Source organism: Centropristis striata, chromosome 8, assembly GCF_030273125.1.
Source record: "Centropristis striata isolate RG_2023a ecotype Rhode Island chromosome 8, C.striata_1.0, whole genome shotgun sequence".
Lineage (NCBI taxonomy): Eukaryota > Metazoa > Chordata > Actinopteri > Perciformes > Serranidae > Centropristis > Centropristis striata.
Window position 1 is genome coordinate 31936486 of NC_081524.1, and position 26813 is coordinate 31963298.

The 26813-nt window shown below is 41.8% G+C and overlaps 1 protein-coding gene across 2 annotated transcripts in view; it reads right to left on the reverse strand.

The window, feature by feature from the left end:
• znf407 (zinc finger protein 407) overlaps positions 1 to 26813 on the reverse strand; it is a 163162-nt gene that overhangs the window by 31746 nt on the left and 104603 nt on the right. For both annotated transcript variants that reach the window (XM_059339677.1, XM_059339679.1), the window contains 3 exons: positions 25421 to 25504; positions 23055 to 23175; positions 16522 to 16700 (listed from right to left, as the gene is read on the reverse strand). In XM_059339677.1, the coding sequence (XP_059195660.1) occupies positions 16522 to 16700; positions 23055 to 23175; positions 25421 to 25504 (384 nt within the window). The remainder of the gene's footprint in view (positions 1 to 16521; positions 16701 to 23054; positions 23176 to 25420; positions 25505 to 26813) is intronic.

Below are 26813 nucleotides of genomic sequence, written 5' to 3' on the forward strand. Positions count from 1 at the left end.
TCTGCTGATGTTACAGTAATTGTCTCAGTTTGTGTTTGTGTCCTGACAAAACCCTCCTCCTACCTCGTATGTAAGAACATCTGGACCGGTCCAACTCACTGCTCCCCGGCCTGCTGTGACGTGCTTCTCCTCCACGCTGCCTGCTAAGGAGGAAGACGAGGAGGAGGAGCGGCAAGACAGCAAAGATGGAATGCAGGGAAAAGGTTGAGGCAGAGGAATCGGAGCAGCTGTAAGGATGAAGGGACGGGCAGTGGTGAACAGGTGTCACTCCCACTGACGGGCTGCCACTGTGGCCCCCACCCTGACCCCCCTTCCCGCCCCACCTGCACACCCACGCAGGGTAGTGGGGATTGTGGTGGTTAGGAGAGCACCAATCCCTCACCTGTTCCTAGCCCCACGCCTACCTTCCTCCTCTTCCTCAGATGGCGCCCAAGCCTCAGCTCAATCTGGCTGGTGGGCCCCCAGATTGACATACAAACACACACACATGTGCTCATTAGCAGACACAAATGCCTGTACATATTCATAAATGTGCCAACATCAGAATCCATGGGCATAAGCTTGTGAATGTATGCAAACCAACACAAACACCAAAAACACCTTTGCTCTGCTCAAGTACATGTTTTTTTTAATACTGTGCTCTAATCAGTTCAGGCTGTGCAACTTTTATCTGCAAAACTAATAAAATTGAATTTGAAGTCTTGCTCCTCGCACATTTTAAAGTATGTAAATGTTTTCCCACATGAAAAGTAAAGAAAACATCTACTCGTCTTCCCCCAATGAGAAATTCTGGATCTGGCCTCGTGCCCCGCCCACCACCACTGCTTTCGTGCTAGTGCAAGCAGTAGTGTCGGTGTCTGGTCCATTTTCTCCTTTCAAGGAAACTCCAGGCTCCAATGAGGAGTAAGTTGTGCACCAAAATTGGTGACGAGCAGATATGGTCAGTGTGGTTAGCCTCTTTATGCTGTCTGTTAGCTTGTTAGCTTGTAACTGGCAGCAGCTGGCACAGTGTTTGTGGGTGTGAAACGTACAATATCTGCTGATGTTATAGTGTGGTTTCTCTCTCTGTACTGACAAATACGCTCTGTGCTGGAGGTTTCAGGTTTCTATTGCAGCTTTTGATTGGCTTTTAGTAGCGCTGTACCGTATGAATCTATATGATTTTGTGCACATACATGTCCCTCTTCAATAGAGAAACATGAATATATCTTTCTTGTGACAAACTTTACACAAATACAGATAGTCAAAGTCAGATATTTTCAACAACCACAATGGATGTCAGTCTAGATGTCTTAAGTGTTACACTTTTAGATTGTGAGCCCACAGTTCAGATTTTTGGGAAAAACAACATAATTCCAGCACAAAGCTGAAGCCTTTAGGGTCATTGGCAATGGCAGACTGTCAAGAGACTGAAAGGGTCACACAAAAATCTGCTATTTGCAACTTTGCAACATCTATATTATCCTTAGTTGCGTATTGATTAACTAATTACTTAGTCTATAAATGTCAGAGTGCAAGGCAGCATTTTGAAAATGTTTGTTTTGTCAAATCAACTATCCTAAAGAAAAACATTTTCATCTACAAAAATATGAAATAGAGAAAAGCAGCAACTTCTTGACTATTTTTGTATCTCTCACTTTGGAGACTCATTATGCTGGGTGTATACTGTACGACCTACATTGTTAACAGTACAAAGACAAGATATCTAATGTTCCTTTTTAAACATATACACTCGTTGTTAATATTGCAATGAAGGAATTCTGTTTTTATTTACATTTGACACAGTGTACAAACTTTTTTGTCATTGTTCTTGTTCTTTTGCAACTTTGACACTTCTACTTCCCAGCGTGGGATCCATAAAGTCCATCTTATCCTGTTAAAACTGTTCATTTTCGGACAATTTATTAATAGTTTAATTTACTTAATGCTTCAGCTCTAAGCCAAAAAGAAGCAGAAAGATATTAATAATATAATAACAGGGAGAAGAGTAATCATGACCATGCCACAGACTCATCTATTTACAGTAATCGAGCAAAAATGTCAGAAGTAATTAGTCAGTAATATACTGATGCTTAAAACATGACATGCAACATCTTCATGAGCAATGGAAAGGACTGTCTCCCCAATTAATAAATCAATCAATATCAAAGTATATTTGTCTATTGGCTGCATCCATCCATCCATCTGTCTGTCCATCCATCCATCTGTGTCCAATCATCAGCGCCCTTTCAGCCTTCATTGCACTCTTTACTTTACGCCAGTGGCGTTACAGGACAGTGTGGAGGGAGGGACAGAGGGAGGTGCAGGTGTGTGCATAAAGCACCCCCCCACCTTTCTGTCCTCATCCCCCCTCCACTTCCCTCCCTCCGTTGCCGTGGTGAGGAGGGCAGTAATTACTCTGGTGTCAGCGTTGCTGGGTGCGACTCCTCCCCCGGCAAGGGGCGGCGGGCATCCATAACCCATCGTCCTGCCACGGGGTAAACGCCGGGCCATCCATCACGCACCCACTTGACAAATACCTTCCATAATAGAAGTTTATTTTTATGGGAGGCTGAATCAAGGACTTTCCCATGCATACAAAAACGTGTCAGAATTATTTATGGCTTGTGCTGAGACGCACAATATGTCATATCAAAGTCCCATCCCGCTTGCCGGCGCTGCTGCAAGCTGCCGGCGCTTGGCCTGTCGATATCTCCGCTCGCTATCAATAATGTGGAACACCGCCACGATAAGCCTCAGGATTCGGAGGTCATACTCGACACACAAACGCACACGCATGGGAGCTGACACACACACACAGGCGTCACATGAATACGCAGACAGGGACATGTAAAAAACTCACACATGATGACATACATCGATGTGTTTTCGAATGCATATCAAACGAAGGCAAATATTTTCAACACACATACATGAGACTCACTCATGCACACGCAGACTGGGAGGGAAATGTAAAAACACACAGATCAGATGAAAACATAAATTCATACATGAGCCCACGTTCCCACATGTAATGTTCTTAGCAATGAAAACAAACATGCTTTGCAATCGCACATAAAAACACCAACGTCTGCATGAATCAAGTGACTTTCAACAGTTTATTTTCTTTACCCTCAGTTCGTCCCCCAAGAACAAAACAATTAACCAAACAAAGATGTTCACAGGGCTGAACTTGACCCACTGTGTGGCGAGCAGGACCGCGGATCGCCGTCCGTCAGTCAAAATCACCGCCAAGGTCAGATGGAAACAAAACGGTTTGGCGACGAGGGAGCGGGGCTGATCCTTCTGCTATGTCTTTGTGTACGCTATGTGTGTAAAGTGTGTACGCACGTCCATGTGCGGTAGAATAATCTCCGACAGTTCGGAGGAAAAAAAAAGAAAAGAAAAACATAACAACTTAAAGGAAATCCCTACACTGCAGCCGGCAAATCTGAGAGCTGTCAGTCAGCGTGAGTGGCAACCCCTTTCGCCCAGAGAAACGGCAATAAATTGGGTTTCCTGATAAGGCCTCAGCATCACCAGCACAACGTCTGACCAAAAAGGGGAAAAAAAGAAGGAAAAATGAGCTGCTTTTCCGTAGGCCACTTGAGTGCTGTCAATCAACATGACTGACAGGCTCACATGTCGCCAGTGGAGAGAGCAATGGAGGGAAAAAATAGATTAATGTACAGAAGAAGGAGCGGTGAGGGAGAGGAGAGAGAGACAGCATTAAGCCCGGCTGAGAGAAAATGAATAAATATGATAAATATGATAATTGAAATGATGAGATTTTGGTACTTGGTATTGGATTCCGTTCTGCGCCCAAAGGGATTAGTCCTTCATTCACTGTCATTTTCAGCTTTTCTGTCCCCTGCTCACACAAACACTGAGCGCCATGCATGCTGAGAGAAAGTAGCTCAAAATACATACAAAAAAAGATCTAATTCTACCAGGTGGGTTGTTGTATGTGTAAAACTCTGAGGTGATAAACCTAAAAGCAGCCGCCTGTGAACCCAGCGACAAAGTACAAAAAAAAAAAATAGGGAAAAACAGCGTCGGCAGCAGCGGGAGAACTTTGTCCTGTGAAGACAGAAGATGTATGGCTCAGGGGAGATAGTAGCAACAGTAAATGATTACCTTTTTACAAACTGGGCCTTTGTAATAAAATGCGTAGGGGGGAGTATTATCAATTCAGCCGCCCGGTGAAGATAGCATTTCTGAAGCCACGGCGAGGCTGATCACTATCTAGAGAGGAGCCTGAATCTGTATTCCTCACTGCGAGTCCAGGAGGGAGAAGGGTCTGGGACCTGTATCGTGTGTGTGTGTGCATGTGAGAGAAAGCGAGTGTGTGTATGTGTGTTGCGCTGAAAAAGACATCCGTTAAGGCCTCTTATGCCTGCAGGCCCAGCCGTGACAGAACCAAGATCTATTTTCTTACACCCACAAACAGAAAGACATGCAAGAGTGTGTGTGTTTGTGAGCGTTTGCAGAAAAACACACATACACATGAAATCTCTTCTACGTGCAAACATACACACTTAGTCCTTGGGGCGAAGAACTATAAAATTGGAGTTGTGTGTGAATGTGTGTATGCCTCTTTATACAGTATGTGTGTGTATGCCGTGCTGAGATTCTCTGTGTGATTCTGGAGAAAGACACTGACAGATGACATGTACATACACACACACACACACACACACACACACACACACACACACTCTCTCTCTCTCTCAAACAACACTTGTCTGATGGCAGTCAAACAGAAGTAGAAGACAACGCAGAAGAGACAACAGACAAACAGATAGAGAGACAGATAGCATGGCAGAGCTCAGCTGCTTGCCCAGAGTCACATCACTCACTCTCAACGCACACAAAAACACCAAATGGTAAGACATCATAACACACAAACACACGGCAGCAGAAGAAAGAGGCAGAAAACAAGCTGATGTACTGAGAGAGAAGTAAGGGTACAGTTATGAAGAGATAGATCAGTGGAGCCCCGGAGGTTAATGCAAGCTGTTGAATTGTGGGATATTTTTATGATGCAGGGTGACCGATGATGTGACACTCGTCTGTCCCTCACACGTTTGCTTCATGTGTGTTTTACAGCATCACACGTACTACGCCACTGCAGAGCCTCGCTCTCTGCCAACACGTATCAGAGGTCACTGAATTTAAAAATGTTAATCAGTCCCATCCGTGCTTGATGAATGAATTAATGAACGAAAGTGCACAATTTTATAAAACAATGTTTTAAATATTTGGTAGAAAATGATTATTAATGAAGGTTGTGAGTTGGGGTTTGGAGATTACGCATTTATAACAGAAAGCCTGCTTTTAAAACAGGAGGCATGGATGTTTTCAGTACTATATACATCATACTGTGGACTTAGGGTGTTTTTGTTTCAGCCTCGTTTAGTTTGTTGTAAACGGACTATGAGCGTTATTTTTTTTTATCGGCTCTTGTCCCCAAGTGTGAAGGTGTAAAGCCTGATTTCCACCGGCGCGTTACTGCAGCGTAACGTCAGCGTCGCGTATGACGTTGCAAATAGGTAACACTCTAATCAATGAGAGCATTTCCACCGGGCGCGTAGCGTAACGTTACTGCAGCGTCGCGTCAGCGTCTCTACGCGAGCATTAGGTAGGACTTCTATTTCTCCGCGAGACGCTGCCAAATCGCGTGAATCTCAACAGAGCAGATCGCACCAGACAGGAAGTCCGACTCAGAATCAGCGTAAAACACTTCCGCCCCTTTCAAAATAAAACACAATACGCAGTTCATGCAGCCTAAAACTACTTCACATCAACATTATGTTATGACCGGGGCACCAGATCGGCAATCAATCAATCAAAGGATCTCAGAGGATCTGCGACACGGAAGACAAGAGACTGATTGTTGAAGTGGAACATCATACATCATTTATGACATAACATATTGTTTTTATAAGGATAGATGGTCAGATCAACATATCTTTCACCTCAGAGAAGCAAAGTAAGTTGGTTTTTGTTGTTGTTGTTTACTTTATACACACAGTTTATCCATAGACTGTATAAATAGAGTTTAAAGTTTATCACGGGATCTTGCGGTCTCCCGTATGGTCAGGACTATCGCGTGATCTCGTTATCTCGCGTGTATACGGCCGGCTCGCTAAACTGACGTGCTGCTGCTGTAATGCCCCCGGTGTGAATTGACAGACGCAGCAAAAACGCTGTGGAGACGTGCTGCTGCTGTAACGCGTCCGGTGGAAATCCCCAGTAAGACCGACACAAGAGCATGGCCCTTTAAAAAAAAACCCAAACAAACAAATAAAGCCAAAACTAACTCCATGTTAACTAATGATGAGGTGGATAAAATTGACTCTTGAAATAACCCAATAAGAGTTAAAAAGTTAAAGGCAGGACGAGAATTTTTTTTCCCTGCAAAACAACATATAGTCATACAAATAAAAAATACTACTCATTTTGCCTTTTAATGTAATGTTTTATAAATTGTTTAATGAAATTTCTAAATATAAGCCACATTTCCCAACTGACATGAAATTCAAAGTTCACTCAAAAAATGCTGATCTGATACTTTTGAGTTTTATATTTAGATAATCACCATCAGTTGGGTATTTTATGACAATTGTGTCCCTGCAGTCCTGAATTTATATTACACTACATTCATTTAAACACTTGTATATCCAAAGTCACTTACAACAAGTAAGTAAGTAAATGAATGAAGTAAATAGACAGGTCCACCAGCTGATCAGCCGACCCACGCACACATTGAGGACCCGGCAGCTTCCCAAACGCTGATCTCCAATTTGAAATAAAGTACCCTGTTCAGATTCTCATCTCAACAAATACATAGCACTGAGCTCTGCTATAGAAATACCAAAGTTTTTTCCCTCTCTCCATCCTCCTTGTTCTCCTATTTTTCCTTTTTTTCACAGGTGTCAGAAGAGATTTCATGGCCTGTGCGTATGTGTGAATTTGCCACACCCCTTTTGAGTGCTAATTTACCCTTTTAGGTTTAATCTCCCAGTGAGTGGCTTTCCTCGCCCTTTAATTAGGCTATGGGGAGTCGACACCAACACTAAACACACACACTTAGACTTTGAGACACGCACGCAGACTATTTCTCGCTGCCATACACACACACATGTATGTACACACACCCACTCAAATGGTGCAGTCCCAGACTTGAGACATGCTTTGCGAAGACAGTCCTCATCAGCCCTCTGTGGGCCTCTTTCACACTCTGGCTCCCCTCAACTGCACCAGTCACCAAGACAGGACAGGGGAAAAGGGAGGGAGAATAAGAAAAGAGGGGGAAAAAAAAGTGAGATATTCTGCACTTGTGAGAGGACAGAAAGAGGTGCTGGTGTTGAAGGCATTCATCTCTGAACCTTTTCCATATCAAATCTATTTGTCAAGTTAAAGCTGCATTAAGCCACATCAGAATTTGGCAGACCCAAGTGGCAGCAGGAGATGGATGTTTGAATTTTTTAAAGTTTAAAGACTTTGCTGCTCATACATTTTTGAACAAGATTTTGGTGATATGTGCACTCATTGAACCCAAATAATCTGGTGAACACATCTCTGCAACAGATCGGGCCAGACGTTCTCTAGGGCGAATGAGATTTTAGGATTTCAAACGTTACTTTTACCAATACCTTTGTGACTTAGGCAGAGAGTAGGAGCATTTATTTTTACACCAAACTCTTCCTCCCAAGCCTTAAGGTGGTCCATGAAAGCCTTTTTGATCAAATCTGTTGTAGTACTACAAAGTATGCCAGAAGATTATTTACAGTAAAATGTGTTTTGGATAGAAACGTCCTAACCACTGAGCTGTATCAATCAGACTGTCAAAAAATAGGCAGATCTTTGCTCTCTGGATTGTGACACTAATTATGCTGCATTTCCACTGCATGGTATGGTATGGCATGGCTCTACTCAACTCATTCTTTTTTGGTTTTCCGTCTGTGGATAGTTAGTGGTACCTGGTAGGTTTTTGGTACCACCAAAGTCCAGTTCTCAGCAAACTGAGTCAGCGCTAGAAGACAGAGTTAAAACACAATCTAAACGATCTAAACCTGCAAAAACCCACCTTTTCTTTTACATTGCTTAGCTACTGTTAATAGTGCCTGCAATTTTTTTATTCACTAAAGGTTAAGAACACATTTATTTAGATAGCACATTTAAAGCATGGTGACCAAAGAGCTAAACAGATTTAATATGTCAATGAAACAAAAGTCATCTTTAAAGAAAAAAAAAGGAAGCCCATGAAACTAAGCCATACACTACATACTACAGCCGGGGCGGCTTTGGCTCAATTGGTAGAGAGGTTGTCTGGCAGCTACATGTCGAAGTATCCTTGACAAGATACTGAACCCCAAATTGTTGCGTTCATCGGTGTGTGAATAAATTCCCAATGGTGGCAGGTGGCACCAGTGTGCCCTGGTAGCCTCTGCGTTTGGTTGCCAATGAAAGGATTCAGCGAATGTTGCATTGAAGATGTTGGCATCGCTAATCCACGACAATTTCAGAGAAAGTGAAATATATATATAGAAATATAGAGAAGTATAGAGAGTTCAGAGGTCAGAGGGTGAGTGCTTCTGGTGTCATTAAAACTGGGAGGAAAGGCCAACATGGCCTGCAAAACTATGCCGACAATTACAAAGTAAAGATTTCCCTTCTGAAACTAGAAAATGAAATAAATAAAATCACCTGATACCAAAAGTGACTTGAGTTGAGTAGAACCATGAAACGGGAACGAGGCATTGGGGTCCTTCTTTTCTATGTTCCAGTGTATTTCTTAGAACACCGTCTGTAGCGGTGCTTAACACTGAAACGCCTCTCTTCCACTTTTTCCCTCTTTTTCTTCTTGTTCTCCAAACAGACCGCAGATTTACCCAAATAAAACAGTGCACTAAAGTGGGAAATACAATAACAGCAGAAGTGGTAGTAGCTTGTTATGTTGGAAATAAGAGGGCACTTAATTGGGGTCTGATAGTCTAATAGGCAGCCCCTCTGATTACCAACTCTGCACATTGGCTTAAATTAGCCCACTGATGAGCAGCCAGGGGATTCAATTATACTGGGGGAGAAATAAGGGGCCCTAATAGGCCACTGTATCAGGAAACATGAGACTGGGCTGGACTAAAGCGTTGGTAATTGGTTGTTTAGTTGGGAAAGTTGAGCCTTTTGGTAATTAGAGATGCTGAGACATTTGGAGAGCCACCAAAACAGACGACACACAGAGGCAAGAGAGGCGAAGGAGGAAGACAAGGGTCCTTGGCACAGTAAAAGGGGCAAAGGTCGTGGTGGAGATCTCAGAAGTGCACTTCAGCCAATGAGGGTGTAGATCAGGGAAAACATGTTGGTACTAGGAACTGTGTTGACTCAGTAAAGGTCAAGATGGGGCAAACGTGAAAATCAGCAGTCTGGCCTCGTCTCACAACCTGCTCTCCTTAACAATTTCTGCTTTTCCTTCGTATCTTTTCACTTTTCTTTTTGACTCAGCGTCCTCATCAATAAGCACTTCTTGCTCTCTCTTTCTTTCGTTCTCTCTTTCTGTCTTTCTTTCTTTTCTCAGACAGGTTAGCTGTTAGCTGTAGCTGGATATGTATGGTGTCTGAATTGAGGGAGAAGGAGGATTGAATTATGGATGAGGTTTTATAGGAGCCGGCGGCCTGTCTGGTCCCATATTCACTGTCCCATACAGGAGGAGCAGCCCTGCCCGCGAGCATCCCCACCACACGTCACTCACAGGAGGTGTTTGTGTGTGTCTGTGTGTGTGCTTCTGTCTAAGTGCTGCATGAAAAAACTATTCTACAAACATACACCAATTATTTTCCCTTTCATCTTTGATTAAAAAGAAAGAAGTTAAACATTTCATGTGAATTGACACATTATAAACCATCTCAATACACTGCAAAGTGCAAAGTGTGTAAACAAGACACTAATAAACATGTCCCATAGATCTCAGAGCCTCACAGTCGACACTCCTTCCATTTTATTTAGATTATAGCCTAAATCCCACTAGGGAATAAGTGTAGTGCACCCCAACAAAAACTGGTGCCATAGTTTTAGAGGAAAAGTAGTTTCAGTGTTTGAGCTGGAGCCTCAGAAGACATTTGCTCATTAAATACTCAAACCAGTTCATAAAAGTAAGAAGTTTCTGCTAAATGTTATCTAGACATGTGGTTACAAAACTATTGACTGTTGTTGTCCTTCTTGTGCCCTTAAACAAACATTCTTTGTTCCAAATGCCACAGAATGTAGTGTCAGACTAAAAACTTATGCAGACTGAACAGTTCTATCCTTTTGTCCTGCTATGCACTGTGCAACTGCTAGGCTTTGCCCTACATAAGCCATCTGCAACTTTTTAGAATAGTGCAACATAAGCAAGCACCTAACATAACTGTGCCATTGCAACACCAGGGAGCATAAATCAAGTGTCATCAATCTGCCTCAAATTTTCTGACAGTGACAGAACTTGTCCAGAGGCTCAGACAGAGGCAGAGTTTGACCCAGTCTGTCAATGACACTACACTACCAGTCATCATTTACCGTGTGGAAAAAAATCTGTCTGTAATGGCCTAAGGTGGCAAAAAACACAATGTAGACATCACTTCGCATTCGGAGCAGCCAGAAACCTACCGCCTCTATGTCTCCGCACTGATTGGATGGGACTTGTCAGTCAAAGCTCTGAATGGCCACTAAACGGCTGAGCGGTGGCTCCTGGATTGGTGCCAGGAGGAAGGAGAGGGAATGGAAGAAGAGGATGAAACAAAAGGCCGTTTGTTGTGGCTGATGTGTGATAAATGCAGCCAGTTGGGGGAGTTTTCACGCTCATTGGAGCAGGTCATTATGCAGGAATTGCTGCTTGCTCGGCCCAGACCGGCCCTGTATTGGTTTACTGAGATGCATGCACCGATGGTGTGCATTTTCTCCTAGACCGCTTTGCTAAGGCCCCAAACACACTCACACAACCCTTGTTGCATATCTGCTGGGACACACTGCCATTGAGCAGCCGCTTCTCATCTGTAATATCTCAACCAAGTAGAGTTTTAGGATGGAAAAATGTTGCAGCAACCAAAGAGAGACATTTGAGGGTTGGATAAAGGGGCAGAGGAGGGATACGGAGATAAGAGTTCAAAACAATTCAGTCCTATTCAGGACCAGATGGACCTGAAAGGTGTTCCTACATGAGGGAATTCTCCAATTAACACCTGAGACTGGCTTGAGCTAATCTTCAAGTTTGTACATGCAAGCTTGCTGATGTTGTGTGATCAGGAAAATTAGACATGATGGGAACAGAATAACAAACACAGGTACAAAAACAGTGAGTGTTAAAAAAAAACCCTGAATTGAAGCGATAATGTGACAAAAAAAAAATTCTCACCACAGATCAAGCATAATGGTAAGCTAGGAGTGTTTGCAGTGAAAGCACACAAATGCTATGAAGTTCTCTATTTTCCTCTGAGACTTTTCTTTTTTTGAATCCCTAGCTAGCTTAGCGAGGAAAACTCAAGACGGGCTGCCGCTGACTGAGATGGTTTTGTGTGTGTAAAGGTTTCACAATTTTACAACTGGAGAATAAGAATCACTTTAGGCCTTGTGACAATGAAAAATAAAAATGTATTTAGATTTTTTTTGTCAGAGCCACAGGGAGCCACTGAGAGAGGCTAAAGGGCCACCTGCTGCTGTGAAGCCACAGGTTGCCTACCCCTGTGTTGGGCAACATTCATTATAAATTCAGAAAACTGCATATGATGTGTTTTCTATGTGCGATTGCTTTAATAATTTTAACTTAAACTACAAACTAAACAGCTGAGCTCAATTCCTAATTTACTTTTTTTTTTGCCGGTACAAGTATTTTCCATTTTTTGGCTTTCCATCAAGACGACAAATGCCTCATTGTTGACTTTGTAAAATGCAAAGTCAAAATAACTAAATCTACACTGTGACAGCATCAGCACAATGAGCCACCCTGTTAATCTGACTTTACATCGCACTGAACAGAATGACTTTTTTCATTAATGCCCATCATGTGAATGCAACATAAGGACGGTGACACAGAGACGCAGGTTCATCACTAACGCTGACGACTTGATGTATTATAGGTGTTTTTCAAAGAACTGTGATGCATTGGTTTTTTCCCCCACATATTTTCCAACACAGAAACGTGTCACATATAACACATTGTTATTAGAAACAGATGTTGATTTTATCGGCGGTGTCTGTGGCTTCTTTCACAACGTCGACACAGTGTCATATGCGCTGGGATACCAGGACACATTTGCATGACATACACACCTGTCCTCCACAATCCAACACGCTGCTGTAACACAATACGCAAGTAAAACTCAGGAGAGTAATGTTTCATTACATGAAGAACAGAAGGTGAAAGCGAGGGTGGGGAGCCGGGGAGGCGAGCAGATGCATAACTTAAGTAAAAGCCATCCAAACCCATATTTGTTTACAGATTTGTTTAATAAGGAAAAATATATGCAAACAAATGAATTTGCCTGTGGTTGTAACTGTGTATTAAGATCATCACTTACAAGGCCAGGTCTCCTCCAGCCCTCTACAGTAGCCATCCATCATGCATTATTAAGGAAAATAGAATCTGCATAAAGCAGCAACAATGCCTTGAAGTAGTTTATTTATTTATTTGTTTTATCTTTTTAGGCACTAAGCAGCAGATCCAAGTCGCTGTTAGCTAATTACAAAGCATTTGATCGCTATGCCCCCAAGATGTGCAATTATAACCTTGGTTGAAAATTAGGGAAATAATTCACAATTTAAAATAGCGGAATGAAGATGCTCTGACTAAGCTAATGGCGTATTCTCACCTGTGTGTGTGTGGGTAACATAGTTTTTGGGACTGAACAGGACAGCAGGCTGATTTAACAAAGCCATTGCCCTGCAACCAGAGCTGACCTCGCTGGAGGGAGAGAGCAAAGAAAGAAAGGAAATACACTATTTCCCAAAGCTGCTCCAGTCATGGCGTACTTGCAGCATTTTAACTAGAAAGAAAGTTCTGGTGGAGGGGTAATTTAACAAAGTCGCAGCGCTCTGAGGTACCTGTAGCTCTGCTGCAGTGCTATCTATGCCGAGATCACACAGGCACCGCCACTTCTTTCTGGCATATCGCTCTGCAGATCGCACAAGGAAGACAATTGTCATTACCATTTTATTAAAATATGTCCTATCAGCAACATTTTCCCCACACATATCTAACCTCTTTTTTTCTTTCTTTTTTCCCCTCTAATTCTAATCATCATTCCCCTCCATCACTTGCTGGGTCTAATTCCCTCTCTTCCTTCGTTTGCAAAGGACCTCTGCTTTCATCCTTGAGAAGGGCTTTAATTCGAAGTGCGACGCTGAATAAAGAAGGGAAGATGGAGAGCGAGAGAGAGAGCAGAGGAGAGAGAGTGATATGGAAAGACAGAGCAGCAGTGGAGACGTTCGGGTGTCAATCAATCCGGCGCAAGGGGCTGCAAGGGCCCGTGACTAGGGTGCGTTTGATCTGTGTCTTTCAAAGGGGGAACAGCGGGAAGGGCCATCACAGATGATTTGCCTCTCGCTGCTGGCCCTGGTGCCACTCTGACAGAGAGCAATCACAAGCAGGTTAATTCAACATCTACCTTCTTAATCTTTTTTTCCCCTGTCTCTTTCTTTTGGTCTCGTTCTGTCTACTTAGATGAAACACTGCTCTTTCCGCTACCACCCCCACCTTCCCTTTCCCTCTTTTGAAAGAAGGAGAGATCACAAGTGTACTTTCAATGCCTCTTCAAACCACCTATAGTTTGATTGCTTTGGTCTTAATAAAATAAATGGTTGTTTTCTGCAGGCCTGCATGAGTTTATTTAGGTATCTAACATAAAGCAACATTTTGAACAAACAGGATCAGTGATTTCTTCTTGGAAACTGGTGCAGGAAAGATTTTTCTCTTGGTTAGAAACACCATCAGCTGCCTTTTTGGATTATTTCTTTTGCTGTCATTATTTGGGTTCATATCTGTGGTGTGGTGTGACCAGAATATGAATTAGAGCATCATGGTAACAGGTTGAAAACATGCTGCTTAACTTCACAGAAAGAGGAGGATATGTTTCCTTCAGATGACTGAAAGACAACCCTTGTTCCAGACAAGATCTGACCTTCGCTCATAACACTGAAAACTGAAACCCACATTGTGCATTGCTTGCTACAGCTAGGTGGAATCCCAGGAAGATCATATGCACCTTTAGATGAATCTACAGCACTGGCCAGGACACATACAGAGAAATCTCTTCTTTATTTGCTATTGCTGCTGTGTTCTCATACAGCTTACAGATCACACTAAGAGGGGGACAAAGAAACAAAATGAATCTTCGTCACCAAAGGTCAGCCATGCATAAGGACAAACACAGGTGAAGGAAATTCTGGGGTGAAAGGGTAAGGAGAAGCGTAGAGGTGTGCTTTGGTTAAAGGTGAGAGGGTATAGAGAATATGAAGGGGGAAGGTGTTTATCAGAGGAGCTGAAGGTAAAAAGGTTAGGACATGGAAGCCAAAGTTGGTCATTGAGTTTGAAGAACAGAAATTATACAAAGTATAAGCTTGTTTGAGGAATTCAAAAATATAAACTTTTCAGAGTCAGCACAAAGACTCAACTCTGGATCCATTCAGTTTCAACAGGAAATAAACCACAGTACAGCCAGAATGCAGCCATTTTCCTGTATTGTCCCTGTCTGGCCTCTTTCTCATGGTGCTCCCCTCTAACTCTACTGCTTTTATGTAAGGTCAAAGGGATAACAGGATAAAGGCTGTCCTCTCTGCTCCTCTGAAGGACAAGCACTCTGCCGATTGGATTTGGTGGCCTTCAAGGACAAAGGAAGAACACTGGGATACAAAGGAACCAATAGTGGAAGAACACGATTTCATCTGTCTCTATGGCCTGAGTGATTGGCAGGGATGGCTAGACCAGCAATCTTTGAGTGCTGCCTCTTTGTTGCTGGGTGCCCTCCATCAGCATTGAATAGCAAGACTCAATCCATTGACAAAAACACACTCACAGGTTGTGGACGATCTGACCTCTGTCGAATGATAGAGCTTGGACAGGGTTGCGGGGGCAGAAAGGTGGTTTAATTCAGAGGAATGATTTCAAATGTTGATGTGTCTGTAGGTATACACTGCATGTCTTTGTATCCATTGGACCTTGGAATGCAGAACATTAGAGGCAAGTGAGAAAATGTAAGGTGGTAGGGTTCAAATGCTTGGAATAGTCTGAAAAATCTGAATAGGGAAAATAATAAGTTCAGAGCTACCCTAGCCTGAAGTATGGGTAAGTTCCACTGGAGCCTACTCTTTCCATTACACAACTCAATTGCAATCTTTTGTTAAAGCTTCTCTGATTGGACTTTCAAACCCTACATCTTCAGTTTCTGATGCAGGTTTTCTGTGAAGAAAAGGTGACCCAAGTTCAGAAAACTCTGATGATAACATATTTCTTTAGACTGTCATACACATGCACACACAGGACCATAGAAATGCAGTTGTTTGTGTGAAGATGTTATTGTGATGGGGCTGTCACATAGTAAAGTGTCTCAAACAATAAGGGTGTTGTTGTGTTGCCCAAGGACACCCTGATAGTGCCCAGGAGGTGAACTGTCACCTCTTCAGCTACCAGTCCACAGTCCGTACTGACTGGTTTGTGCTGGACTTGAACCAGACAGTCTCTCTTTCCCAAGCTATAGCCCTTTTTCCATCAAAGTAGCCCTGGTTCTTGAACTGGTTCCATTCACGATTCTTGCCTTTGTTTCCACCATTTCTGAGCAGAACCACTGTAATCAACGATGTTTCATCAACGGAGGGCGTTGAAACACTGCACACTCACTTCTACTACAGTTTCTCACATGACTCCTCCACTGTTGCCATCCTGACACACCAACTGTGGTTTGCCCTTCAGGTCAATGAAAATCAGCTATTTTTTTCCAGCTGGGAACCAACTTTTTGGGTTCTGAACCGATTCATTTTTGGTCAAGAAGTTCTAAATGGTAAAAAAAATTGGTACACAATTAAAAATGGAAACCATTTCCGTGTTGGTGGAAAAAGGCACTTGAGTCACTGCTGATTATGCAACCATTTTCATAGGCTAAGTAGCACTCCCCATGACTAGTTAATTGATTTTCATGTGTGAAATTGGTGGAGCGGTCCTTTAACTTTCAGCTGCTGGAGTGGAGCTGCTCAGCAGCCAACAAAACAAAACCATGCAAGTAGTGGGCAGCTCCCAGATGTGTAAACTTAGGCAAGACATTGCTGTGAATAAGCCTGGAGCTCCAACAACCTTCAAACACAGAAGTGTTCAAGACTGTCTTTACAGCACAGTAGTTTCTGAATGTGAATACATATGTTGAAGTCTTACTCCATGCAGGGATTTTTTCATTAGGGACAGGAATGTCATGGAATGCTATGGATGTTGAGAACAAACATTGAGGCGCACCCACGCACAATGCTGTTGGGTTTTTTTTTAAAAGAGACTCCTTTAGCACAAATTGAATAATGACTTACCTGCATGTAGGTAGGCGAGGTCTGGACTCTCAATATCAGGGTGATTTTCCTTCAGGTGGTTTCGGAACTCCATGGGTGAGTTGGTAGCGTAGCTACATTTGGGACAGTTGTACATCTTCACTCCCTCATGTTTGCCCGTATGGAGAATGTGCTTCCGGATGTTCTCAGCACAGTTGGATCTAAGGGAGACAAACAAAGATGAAAGGCCTCATTCCTTTTTTGAAAAGATAAAAAAAAAAAAGATTAAAAGATGGGAATCATGAGGGAGAAAACACAAGATAAACACTTGGCTACTAGAAAGGTTTGCTGTACTAACATTTTATTTTGTTGCAATGATGACACACACACTAGAAAAAAAACTCAAACTGGGCTTTGGAGCTGAGGGAGCAGCCATGTTTGGACAGACTCTCAAAGCATCCATTGCCTAAATACGCCTCTGTGATACAGGCCCACTACCAGTAAATGACTAAAGACTGATTTCACAAACAGCAAAAAACAACTTCTTATACAAACAATATTTATCCTGCAAATTCTTTGATATTCTGTCATGCTCTTGCATATCTCTTTTTTTTCATTCCTTACAGTTGTTTAGGTTCAGTGTGTAATGGTGCTGGGAGCAGTGTGTGATGCCTGCTGTGAGGCTGCCCGTAGATCTAGAGGCCTACTGAGTGCATTAAGATACTGTATGTCTGAAGACATGTGTTATGCATTATGTATCTTTCGCAATTGTATGAAAGGTATAGAAATAGTGGTGTATGTTGTGTGTGTGTGTGTGTGTGTGTGTGTGTGTGTGTGTGTGTGTGTGTGTGTGTGTGTGTGTGTGTGTGGTTGTGGGTCTTTGGGCTGGTCAGATAGGGCAGGCCAAGCAGTGAGCTACTGCTGGGTGTAGGATGTAATGATGTCAGCTCAGAGAGTCACACACAACCCTCTGCTGATTAATGATGCTGCCTGACCTGCTCCCAGGCTCTATCTAAACCTGCCCACGGACACACACAAACACACATACATGTGCATCTGAGGCCCTCAATGTGCAAGACAAACATGCACATACATACATACATACATACATACATACATAGACATGAACAAACCTTAGGTTGCGCCAAAATAAAAATTATAAATCTCTGATGCAACTATACAGGTGCAAATACACAGACGTGAAACCATAAACACCACCACACACCCACACACACAATGCATCATGCAAGCAAGCATGTGCAGTGTAGAACACCGTTTCATACACACACATAAACACACACCATCATGTGTTGATGGATGGGGCACTCGTGCTCAGTTTGGACCTGACATTCTCGGACAGTATAATACGCAATTACTCTCCCTTATCACCTTGGCCGGGACAATAAAGCCTCACAGTGCCATAGCTCACGCCAGCCAAGGAGAGAATTTGTTTTCACTTTTGCAGAGACACCTCTCTCCATCATGGGGCCACAGTCCAGCCCGGCTCCATTGAGGCCTAAAAAACCCCCAGAGCGGGCCCTCACTGGGTTCTGTTCGTACTGTATGAAAGACATAAGGTCTAGCCACTGGTGAACAATAAGGGCTCTTCACAAAACACTACAATCCACCACATCACTGGTGAATACTAGAATTACCCCTGTGCTGTGCTGACCAGCCAATTTGTAAGTTATGTACATGTCTGTCGGGACTCATACAAACACACTACAGGAAACAATCCTTCAAATATGGATATTACTGAAAGAAGCCACCAATTAAGGATCAGATGGCCAAAAAAGTGTTTGATGTTGTTTTAGATATAAAATGTCACCACTTTACCATTTAATCCTATGAGACATTTGTGTCAATTTTGCCATAATTAGTATAAAAATTCTCTAGAAAACAAAAACCTATTTTTTGAGGTGACAGTGGCCATTTAAAGTACAAAATCTAATTGGTGAATCCCCCTAGAGCATTCTTGTGATAGCACTTTCACAAGAATAGGACAGAAGGACAGACAACCAACCATTAAAAACATGATTCCTCCAGACATATAATTCAGAATATTTCGAGTCCATGGAAGCTTTTACATTTGCTTTTTATTAGAGAGGTCAATCCTGGCTCAAAAGGAAGTGATGTATTTGAATTTCTGGTTTGTGCAAGATCAAGCAGAAGAAGAACCAAATTGTTAGCCTGAGCTCTGATTGCCATCGGAAATGAAAAGACACATAATATCATATAATTCCACAATACTGGTCACAATTTCTACTGCGTGAATCCAAAACATCAGGCTTAAAATCTAGAATGTAAAAAAACCCACAGATCATGAACCATGGCCTGAAATAGAGCATATAGGAAAAAAACTATAGATTTCTTGTAGGCTTTAGATCAGGCGTGCCCAACGTTTTGATGAAAGTATCAATTTTCCAGCATTAGGAGGGCCGCACAGAAACAATGCAGACGTAGGTTGTCCACTGAAATTGCTAACTTTAGCAGATTTGATGACAGAGTTGCCATGCAACCAGTAGTCTCACAAAGCCAGACCTGTCCCCACAGCTATGTGTCAGAGATGGAGAATGGCCTTACGGCACACATTCACATGCTATAGGGGAAAAAATGCTCTGCTATAGGGGCTACATCCGGTGAGTTTAACTATTCAAACAATAGCTTTCTAAGGGGTAATGTAGAGTAGTGTATTAAATAAAAGCTATTGAAAGATTAAAATGTAATGTATGAATTTCATGTCACATTCAATGGTTGAGATACTGAACGTACATAACCCTCAATATTTACACATATTCTCAATAATTTCTCCAACAGATTGGCACACAATGTTGTGATTAGACTCATCACTAGCAAAACTATAATAGGTTCACAGACACATCACGGCCACATCTGTTGACTGTTCTTTTGCTTAATAAAAAAAAAGAAAAAAAAAGAAAGACAGACACAAAAACTTAAACTGTCACATGCTCATGAATTACTGCAAATCATGCTGCTAAAAAATGCATTTTGAACTAAAAGTGAACTGATTTCTTATTCGAAAGTGGGAGCATAAATAGATAAAATTTGAAGCGGAGCTAAAAGGTTCTAAAGAGAGCGCGGGTGGATTCCTAGGGGGGCCATGCTATCTCTCAGATATGGTAATGGAGTAATTGTCATATTAAAACAACACAACGTGCATTTAGGAGTCAGCAGGTGTCACAGTTAGTGAAAGCCCACACCAGCCCTCCTACTATACACTGTATTAATTAGTCCGACACTGTTTCAACTTACTCCCCCATCCATGCACTCACCATGGGAATCAGCCATACTGATGCTCAATGGATACATCACCTCTTCTCTGCCTCTTTCTGTCTCTCCCCTTTATTTTAGCCATTTCCATATTCCTCCTCCCAACGAGTGTATGGTAATGGGAGAGGTGTAATTGAGAGGCGCTTCGTTAGAGGAGATTTAAATGTGTTTCTTTGTGTGTGTTAAGAGTTGGAGGGGGGTGTATTTGGATCATTGGTGCTATTTGGATCTTATTCTGCCAAGGAGGCCCAGTTATCATCATTAATGTCTCCCCCCTCCTTCCTCATCTCTCCCTTCACTTTACAAGGTCGCAAACCTTCCTGGCATTGACAGTAAGCGTGTCATCCTCAAAGCCGCCATCGCCTCGATTTAAAACTGCATTTTTACAGGTAGATTGAAACATGAATGCCGCAGCATTCAATAAACAATAATAGCCCCAGAAGGATGGTAGCGTGGCAGGAGTCAGAGGCTACACATCAATTAGCCCGCTTAAGATGCCAATGTGACTTTAATGAGAAAAAAAAAAACTTCCTCATCGTGAACAATAAAATGATTCCTTAAACACTGAAGTAAAGAAGTTTTTCAGTTTGCATAAATAGCTGGAGAATAGTCAAATAGACATCATTAATTGACAGCCCAGGACTCCCAGTGCAATATCATTAGAATATTTTTTACCACTATTCCCCAACTATAATTATCCTCCTCTATTATCCATCTCTGTCTGAATAGCAGATGAGTGGCATTTGATAGATCATTCACTCCCTGCTCATTTACATGCATTTGAGGAGCAGTCTTGATGGAGATCACATTGTATCAAGTGGGAACTATGGATGTCATCCATAACATTTAATAAGGATATTTTAATAGTGGAAATCAGATGTATAACTGTAACACGGATATAAATATTTTCTATTGTAAAGAAGCGTCAATCACACAACGGTTTCATTTGCTTCAGACCTTAATACATCTTTACGTGCCATATTTATTTCATAAGCTTACAATGAAAGGTCAAGCGCGCTAACTCATCTAGTAGCTCCTTATAGTGGTCAGGCCACCAGAGACATCTGGGTTTTAAACATGTATTCAGTGTGTAACAGCAGGGCGGAGGCGAGGGCCCTCGCGGCTGTCTGAGGCCCCCGCATTCAATTCCTCATCCTCACATTAGTAAGCCAGCGGGGCGTTTCCCCAACCTCCTCCTCCTCCTCCTCCTCCTCCTCCTCCCACCTTGCCCCCTCCCTTCCCTGCCCTGTGGACCTCTCAGAACCCCTGGGGCCACCAAAATGTTAATTGGGCTTCTAATTTACTGTTTCATTTGCCACTATCTGTAATGATCATTAAGTATCAGCGAGAGAACAATGGGGCCAAGAACATTTGGCTCGTTCCATGTACAGTATCTCTCTGATACTGGGGTTAGTCTACTGTAGTGGTTTGATATGGGACCAAAATTTGCCTTCAGGGAGAAATCATTTGCCAATGTGTACGATTACATTTTTTTTTCACATACATTTTCAATACTTAAAACCTTTGACCCAATACGTTTAATGAGACATTTGGACAGAATTCAACAAATATTTGCAAGATGGTGCCTTTTATTGCAGGGTTCTGAGGTTTAGTGTCCAATGAGGTATAATATTTCTGTCACAGTGTGACTGGTATTCTTTCCACATGTAGTCTTACTATAGACTACTGGCAGTTCCAATCAAACATGACTAACGCTGTATCTCTATTCAGTTCTTCTGTACTTACACTTGTGTGCAAGTGTGTTCTCATTGATAAGTATGACAAAATGCAGTGCACTATGTGTACCCAGATAATGCTCTGACACTGGCCAAAAAGTTGGGTGTGGAACACAGAACGCCGCCTTTATTACGTAGCAGAAGGGGAGGGAGGCAGAAGAGACTACACCATCCTGTCAAAATCCATGCACTACACTGGAAAGTACATAGTGGGAACCTTGAGATATTTCCAATATAGGTAAATACTTTGATTTGTTTCTTGTGCTGGATGAAAAGGGGCAAGATGAATGTCCGCAGACAATGTAATGGCAATTTCATTTTATCCATCTGATAATTTTTTAAGCAGAAGTATTTACCACATAGTGACACTAGAAGAAAAAGTGCATCACCAGCATTAGTGAGTTCTAGCTAACAGTTGTTGAGGTATTTGAGTCTGAACCAAAGTGTAGGACCGGCTCTCATTTTCAGCCTTCAAACCTTGTAGTTGAAGTGCACATATTAAAATACAAGATGCACTCTTCCTTCCTATTAAATGGCAGTTGTAAAAAATTTTAGGCACAAAAATCTCCAAAGCATCTTATATGCATCTCAAATTAAACCAAACCCATACTGTTCGATCCTTAATTGATACAGTCAAGAGTTACTTCAGGATAACTCTAGGTACAAGGTGAGATAATCCTTTGATAATTGCAAAATAATAGCCTGACTACAATAATTACATCTCAGCATTTCTTTTTTTTTTCTAAGTTGGACTGCATACAAAAGACTTATGAAATGAGTGGAGCGCTTCACTGCAGCGGAGCAGGTGTAGCAAGCTGCCGAAATGACTTTGTCACAGAGGGGAAAAAGGGAATGAAGAGTACATCTAAAACCAATGATGGGTTTGAGATCATTCCCTTTCACACTCTTCTGCCACAACCTGACAAGGAAGCACGGGAGAAAGAGAGAAAGACAGAGAGAGAGAGAGAGAGAGTCAAGAGGAGATGGAGGGAAAGAGAGAGAGAGAGAGAGAGAGAGAGAGAGAGAGAGAGAGAGATGGAGATGTGCAACGCCAGCCAAAACTTTTTCAATTTCACCGACAATTTCCTGTGTAATTACTGATGTGGTATGATGGTGTTTTAATGACAGGGACCTGCCAGTGACAGTGACATTGTGTGTGTGTGTGTGTGTGTGTGTGTGTGTGTGTGTGTGTGTGTGACAGAGTGTGCGTATGTGGGTTGGGGGAGATCTGGCTGGGCCTGTTGATGATGGCAGAGTGATGAGATGGAGCCATGCTGTGGAGATTAGACCTGTCTGCCCTCCACCTCTCCCACCCACCCTTTACACACACACACACACACACACACACACACACAAAACCTCTAGTATTAACACAACCCCCCCATCCCCCCAAACTACCCTACAATGCCACCTGCTATCTCACCATCACACTCACATACATACCCCACGCAGGCCCTCCTCCCCCCCCAACTATCAACCCCTTGATCATCAGTGCCATGGTGGCCACCATCAGCGCCACCAACCATGGGCGGATCAATGAGCCGGTACCTGTAGTCGCACCAGGGGCAGCGGTACGGTTTCTCCCCGGTGTGAACACGTTTGTGTCGCGATAGGTGGGACTGCGTGGTGGAGGCGAAGTTGCAGAGCGAACATTTGAAGGGTCTCTCTCCTGTGGGGTGGAGGGGTCGAAAAGAGAAAGACAATGGTGATGAGTCCAAGATGACATCAATGTTTTCAGAGAAAAACAAATTTGCTGGATTTATAAATCCAAATGTAGGACTTTTTAAGTTGTTCATCATGCCATGAGGGATTAAGTTGGATGCCATCTAATGACAAAAACAAAGTTCTGAAATCATTGTAAAACTCCCAAAAGTGTGTGCGCTTGCTTTCTCTGAACAGTGCAGGTGCCAAGAGTGTAAACAAGACAAAATGCCTAAAAAATGTGTTTATTTGCATGTGAAATGTTATCTGGGAGAAGCAATTTGAAGGACAGTTGAAGCTGAAGCACTTAAAAGGTTTGTGTCTCCTAAAGAATTGAAATCACTTGAAGTGATATTGCTGAAATCGTTTGAAATTTTCACTTAGTTTACACTCTGTAGACAGCTTTTGTCAGTTTGTATGTCAACCCTGAAAGTAGTTTTATTAAGTGCTGAAAGTAGAAGAAGTGTCAGTTGAAGCAGAAGAGATGAAAGCAGTTGAAGTGTCCATCAAACTGTATACAGAGAGAAATTGAAATTGAAATTGTAGTTAAAAGGCCAGATATAGTGAAGTATAGTTGAAGTGTGTGTAGTGTCAGTAGTTGAAGTGTCAGTTGGTATGTCAGCAATGACAGCAGTTGAAGTTTTTCAAACTTACAAGTGGTAGGATTTGTCCTTTGAGGTTTGCAAATATAACATTTGAAATGGGCCTTCTCTCAAGCTCAACAACAACAAGCCTGGTTGTTTAGCAATCTTCAATATAGATTGCTAATAGGCCTAATATTTGTGTCTAGGCAGCAGAATTTAGCTTGCCGAGCCTCCGACTTACACAACACTGATCACAGTGTCAGCCAGGCCCATAAAAGTAAGTAAAGCCTAGTTGAAGTGTTGAAGCGATGTTGTTAAATGTTGTGTTCTTTCACCAGACAGTTTATGTCTTCCATCAGGAGGTTTAAAACCTATGAATGCATTTCCATGAAATATGATGATTAAGATTTGATGAAAATCCAGATGGGAGATTTCTATCATTAGATGAAAGATAATTACCATATTTGACACATAGTCATTAATTTTACAGAGATGGAAACTTGATTCCAAATTGTAAAGGCCTGCTCACAGGGTCGAGGTATCAATTTAACTTCAACTCAAAGTGACAGAAATGATGTCTGTGGGTGTAACAGCAAGTTGAAAAATTGTCCATAACTGGCTGAGTTTTGTGTTTTTAATAATGTTTTATTTGAAATGGCAGAGCAGAGTAGTGAGGAAGTATTTTACTCAACAGCTTCGGGGAGGTCTGTGTTTAAAACCTGCAATAAAACCTCACCCTGCTTGAAGGAGCTGCTAACCTACACAACATTGAAGAAGTTTATTAACATGGCATTCAGCTTGCACTGTCCAGTGTTAGTTAAAATACAGCTTCAGTGACATTTTCTTACTGATAAGAATAACATTAGCCACTGACTCCTTGTACATTTCTGGGCATGGAAGGGGAAATATTTGAAGATTCTATATAAGGGTACGATCTTGTCTTTCATGAACCATAAACATATTAGCATTAGCAATAGCCTTCTATAAAATCTCTATCAGTCAAACTCTGTCAAGAAAACAGTGTCAGAAAAGGCTGCTCCCTTCATGTTTAGCTGCATGACAACAGATTTGAATATGCAGCTAAATCAGTGGAATTGACACATGTCAACACAGGAGAGGAGGACTGAAATTGGAGGTTTTGGGGGGAAATGGCACAGAAACTGAGGAGCAAACAAAATGAATTATGAAAACCTAAATGAATATTTATAACAGGATTCTTGATCCTTGGGCGCCTGCCAGACAACGGTTAAGAACAGTATTTGTTTCACTATCCCAATTTCCAAAAAAGCACTCGTTATTGACAGCCTATCTGAAAAATGCAATTTCCCTAAGCGACAGAATGACATGGTGAAATGATAACTGAAATTAAAAATCTCAGATTCAGTCAGCCATACTGGTACACATGCCTATCACTGACAGCAGCATGTCACACTGATGTGGCTGTGTGTGTATGTGTGTGTGTGAGAGAGAGACAGCAAACAGTTGCTAAAACTATGTGAAAGAAAATGTTGCGCCTGTTCGGGTCTTGAAGTGTCAATCACCATCCGAGATTATGAAGGTCTGCACAGTTAGTGTGTGTGCCAAGATTAGTTTTGGACATGAGTTCAGAATGTGTGTCTTGTAGCTTACCTGTGTGTTGGCGTCTGTGTTTGGTGAGGGCGTGTCTTGTGCCTCCAGCAAAACCACACAGGTCACACAGATAAGACTTCTCTCCTGTAGAGACAGATGGAGAGAGGAAGAAACGCAAACGTTAAAGCATGGATGCTCCCATTTACCAAGGTGGGAAGTCATTCTTCCGACTTGTGTGTGTGCTGAGCTGCAAGTCGTAATGTGGAAACAACATGGACGCTACAAAAAACTGGGTTAGATTTTTTTGTTCAGATTCTTTTAACAACTTGTGCATAGCTGTTTTTAGTATTTGCACCATGAAAATGAAATGAATAGCCATGATATGTGCATAAAATGTCTAAGTTGTCTTTGTCAACAATTATTCTGTAATCCACATAAATGCAGCACAAATACTCCTAGGAAGGAAAGATTAACCCTTTTTTCATTTTTACTATATTTAATACATTTTCATTTATAGAAGCCTTCAACCCAATATCTCTTTCAAGAGACCAAACACTAATTCTTCAACGTAAAATTCCTGAGGTTAACCAAATTTACTCGGAAAAGAGAAAGAGGCAAAAAAAAGCCCCAAAATATCCTTTCTAAACATCCATCACAGTCAATAAGCTTTCTTATACCGTTGTATTTTGTTTTATTTATGTAGCACATTCAAAAATCGAGCTGTGCAGTTAGTGTATAACAGCAAAGCTGAGCAGTAGAGCCTAATTTTGGCTGACATGACTTGTGCACACAAAAACAGTTATATGCAATGGGGGTTTAGTGTCTATATTTGTGGTGCAATTTAGTTTTTTCTTAAAAAAGGTTTTCTCAAATAATCTGGCTGTTAGATCCTCACATCATTTTAGCAGCTTGCCCTACAGGACTTTGCTTAAGTAATGCTGCCCTGAAGTTGCTGTGCCTTCACATATCAAACATTAATTTGGTGATTACGATGTTGTGATAACTGATAGAAATGACAGCTTTAGCTATAATGATCAGAGTGAATGACGTTGTAGTAAAACCAAAACTATCTTTTAGGAAACAAAGCCATCCAATCATATTTTCTTACCACAGATAGGAGGATAACGAAAGGAAAAACAGCACATTTCTAAATGCTGAAACTGTAAAAAGACATCACACCTTTAGCCTTCAAGGACATTTATTTCACCATATTTTAATAATCAAAATTAAATTACATTAAAAGACAAAATGTTTTTGCTTTTACATATATTATGTGCAGGCTTATTTTGACACACTGTAAATGCAAGTAATGTCACTAATAAAGTAAACTGCTACTACTGCTAGTTTAATTTATTAAAAGTAGGTGAAGCTCCACAATTCATGACATTTGTCTTATTTCAGTTGTTTTCTCTCCATCTGCCTCAACTAAATACGGCTCAGAATAATAAATCTG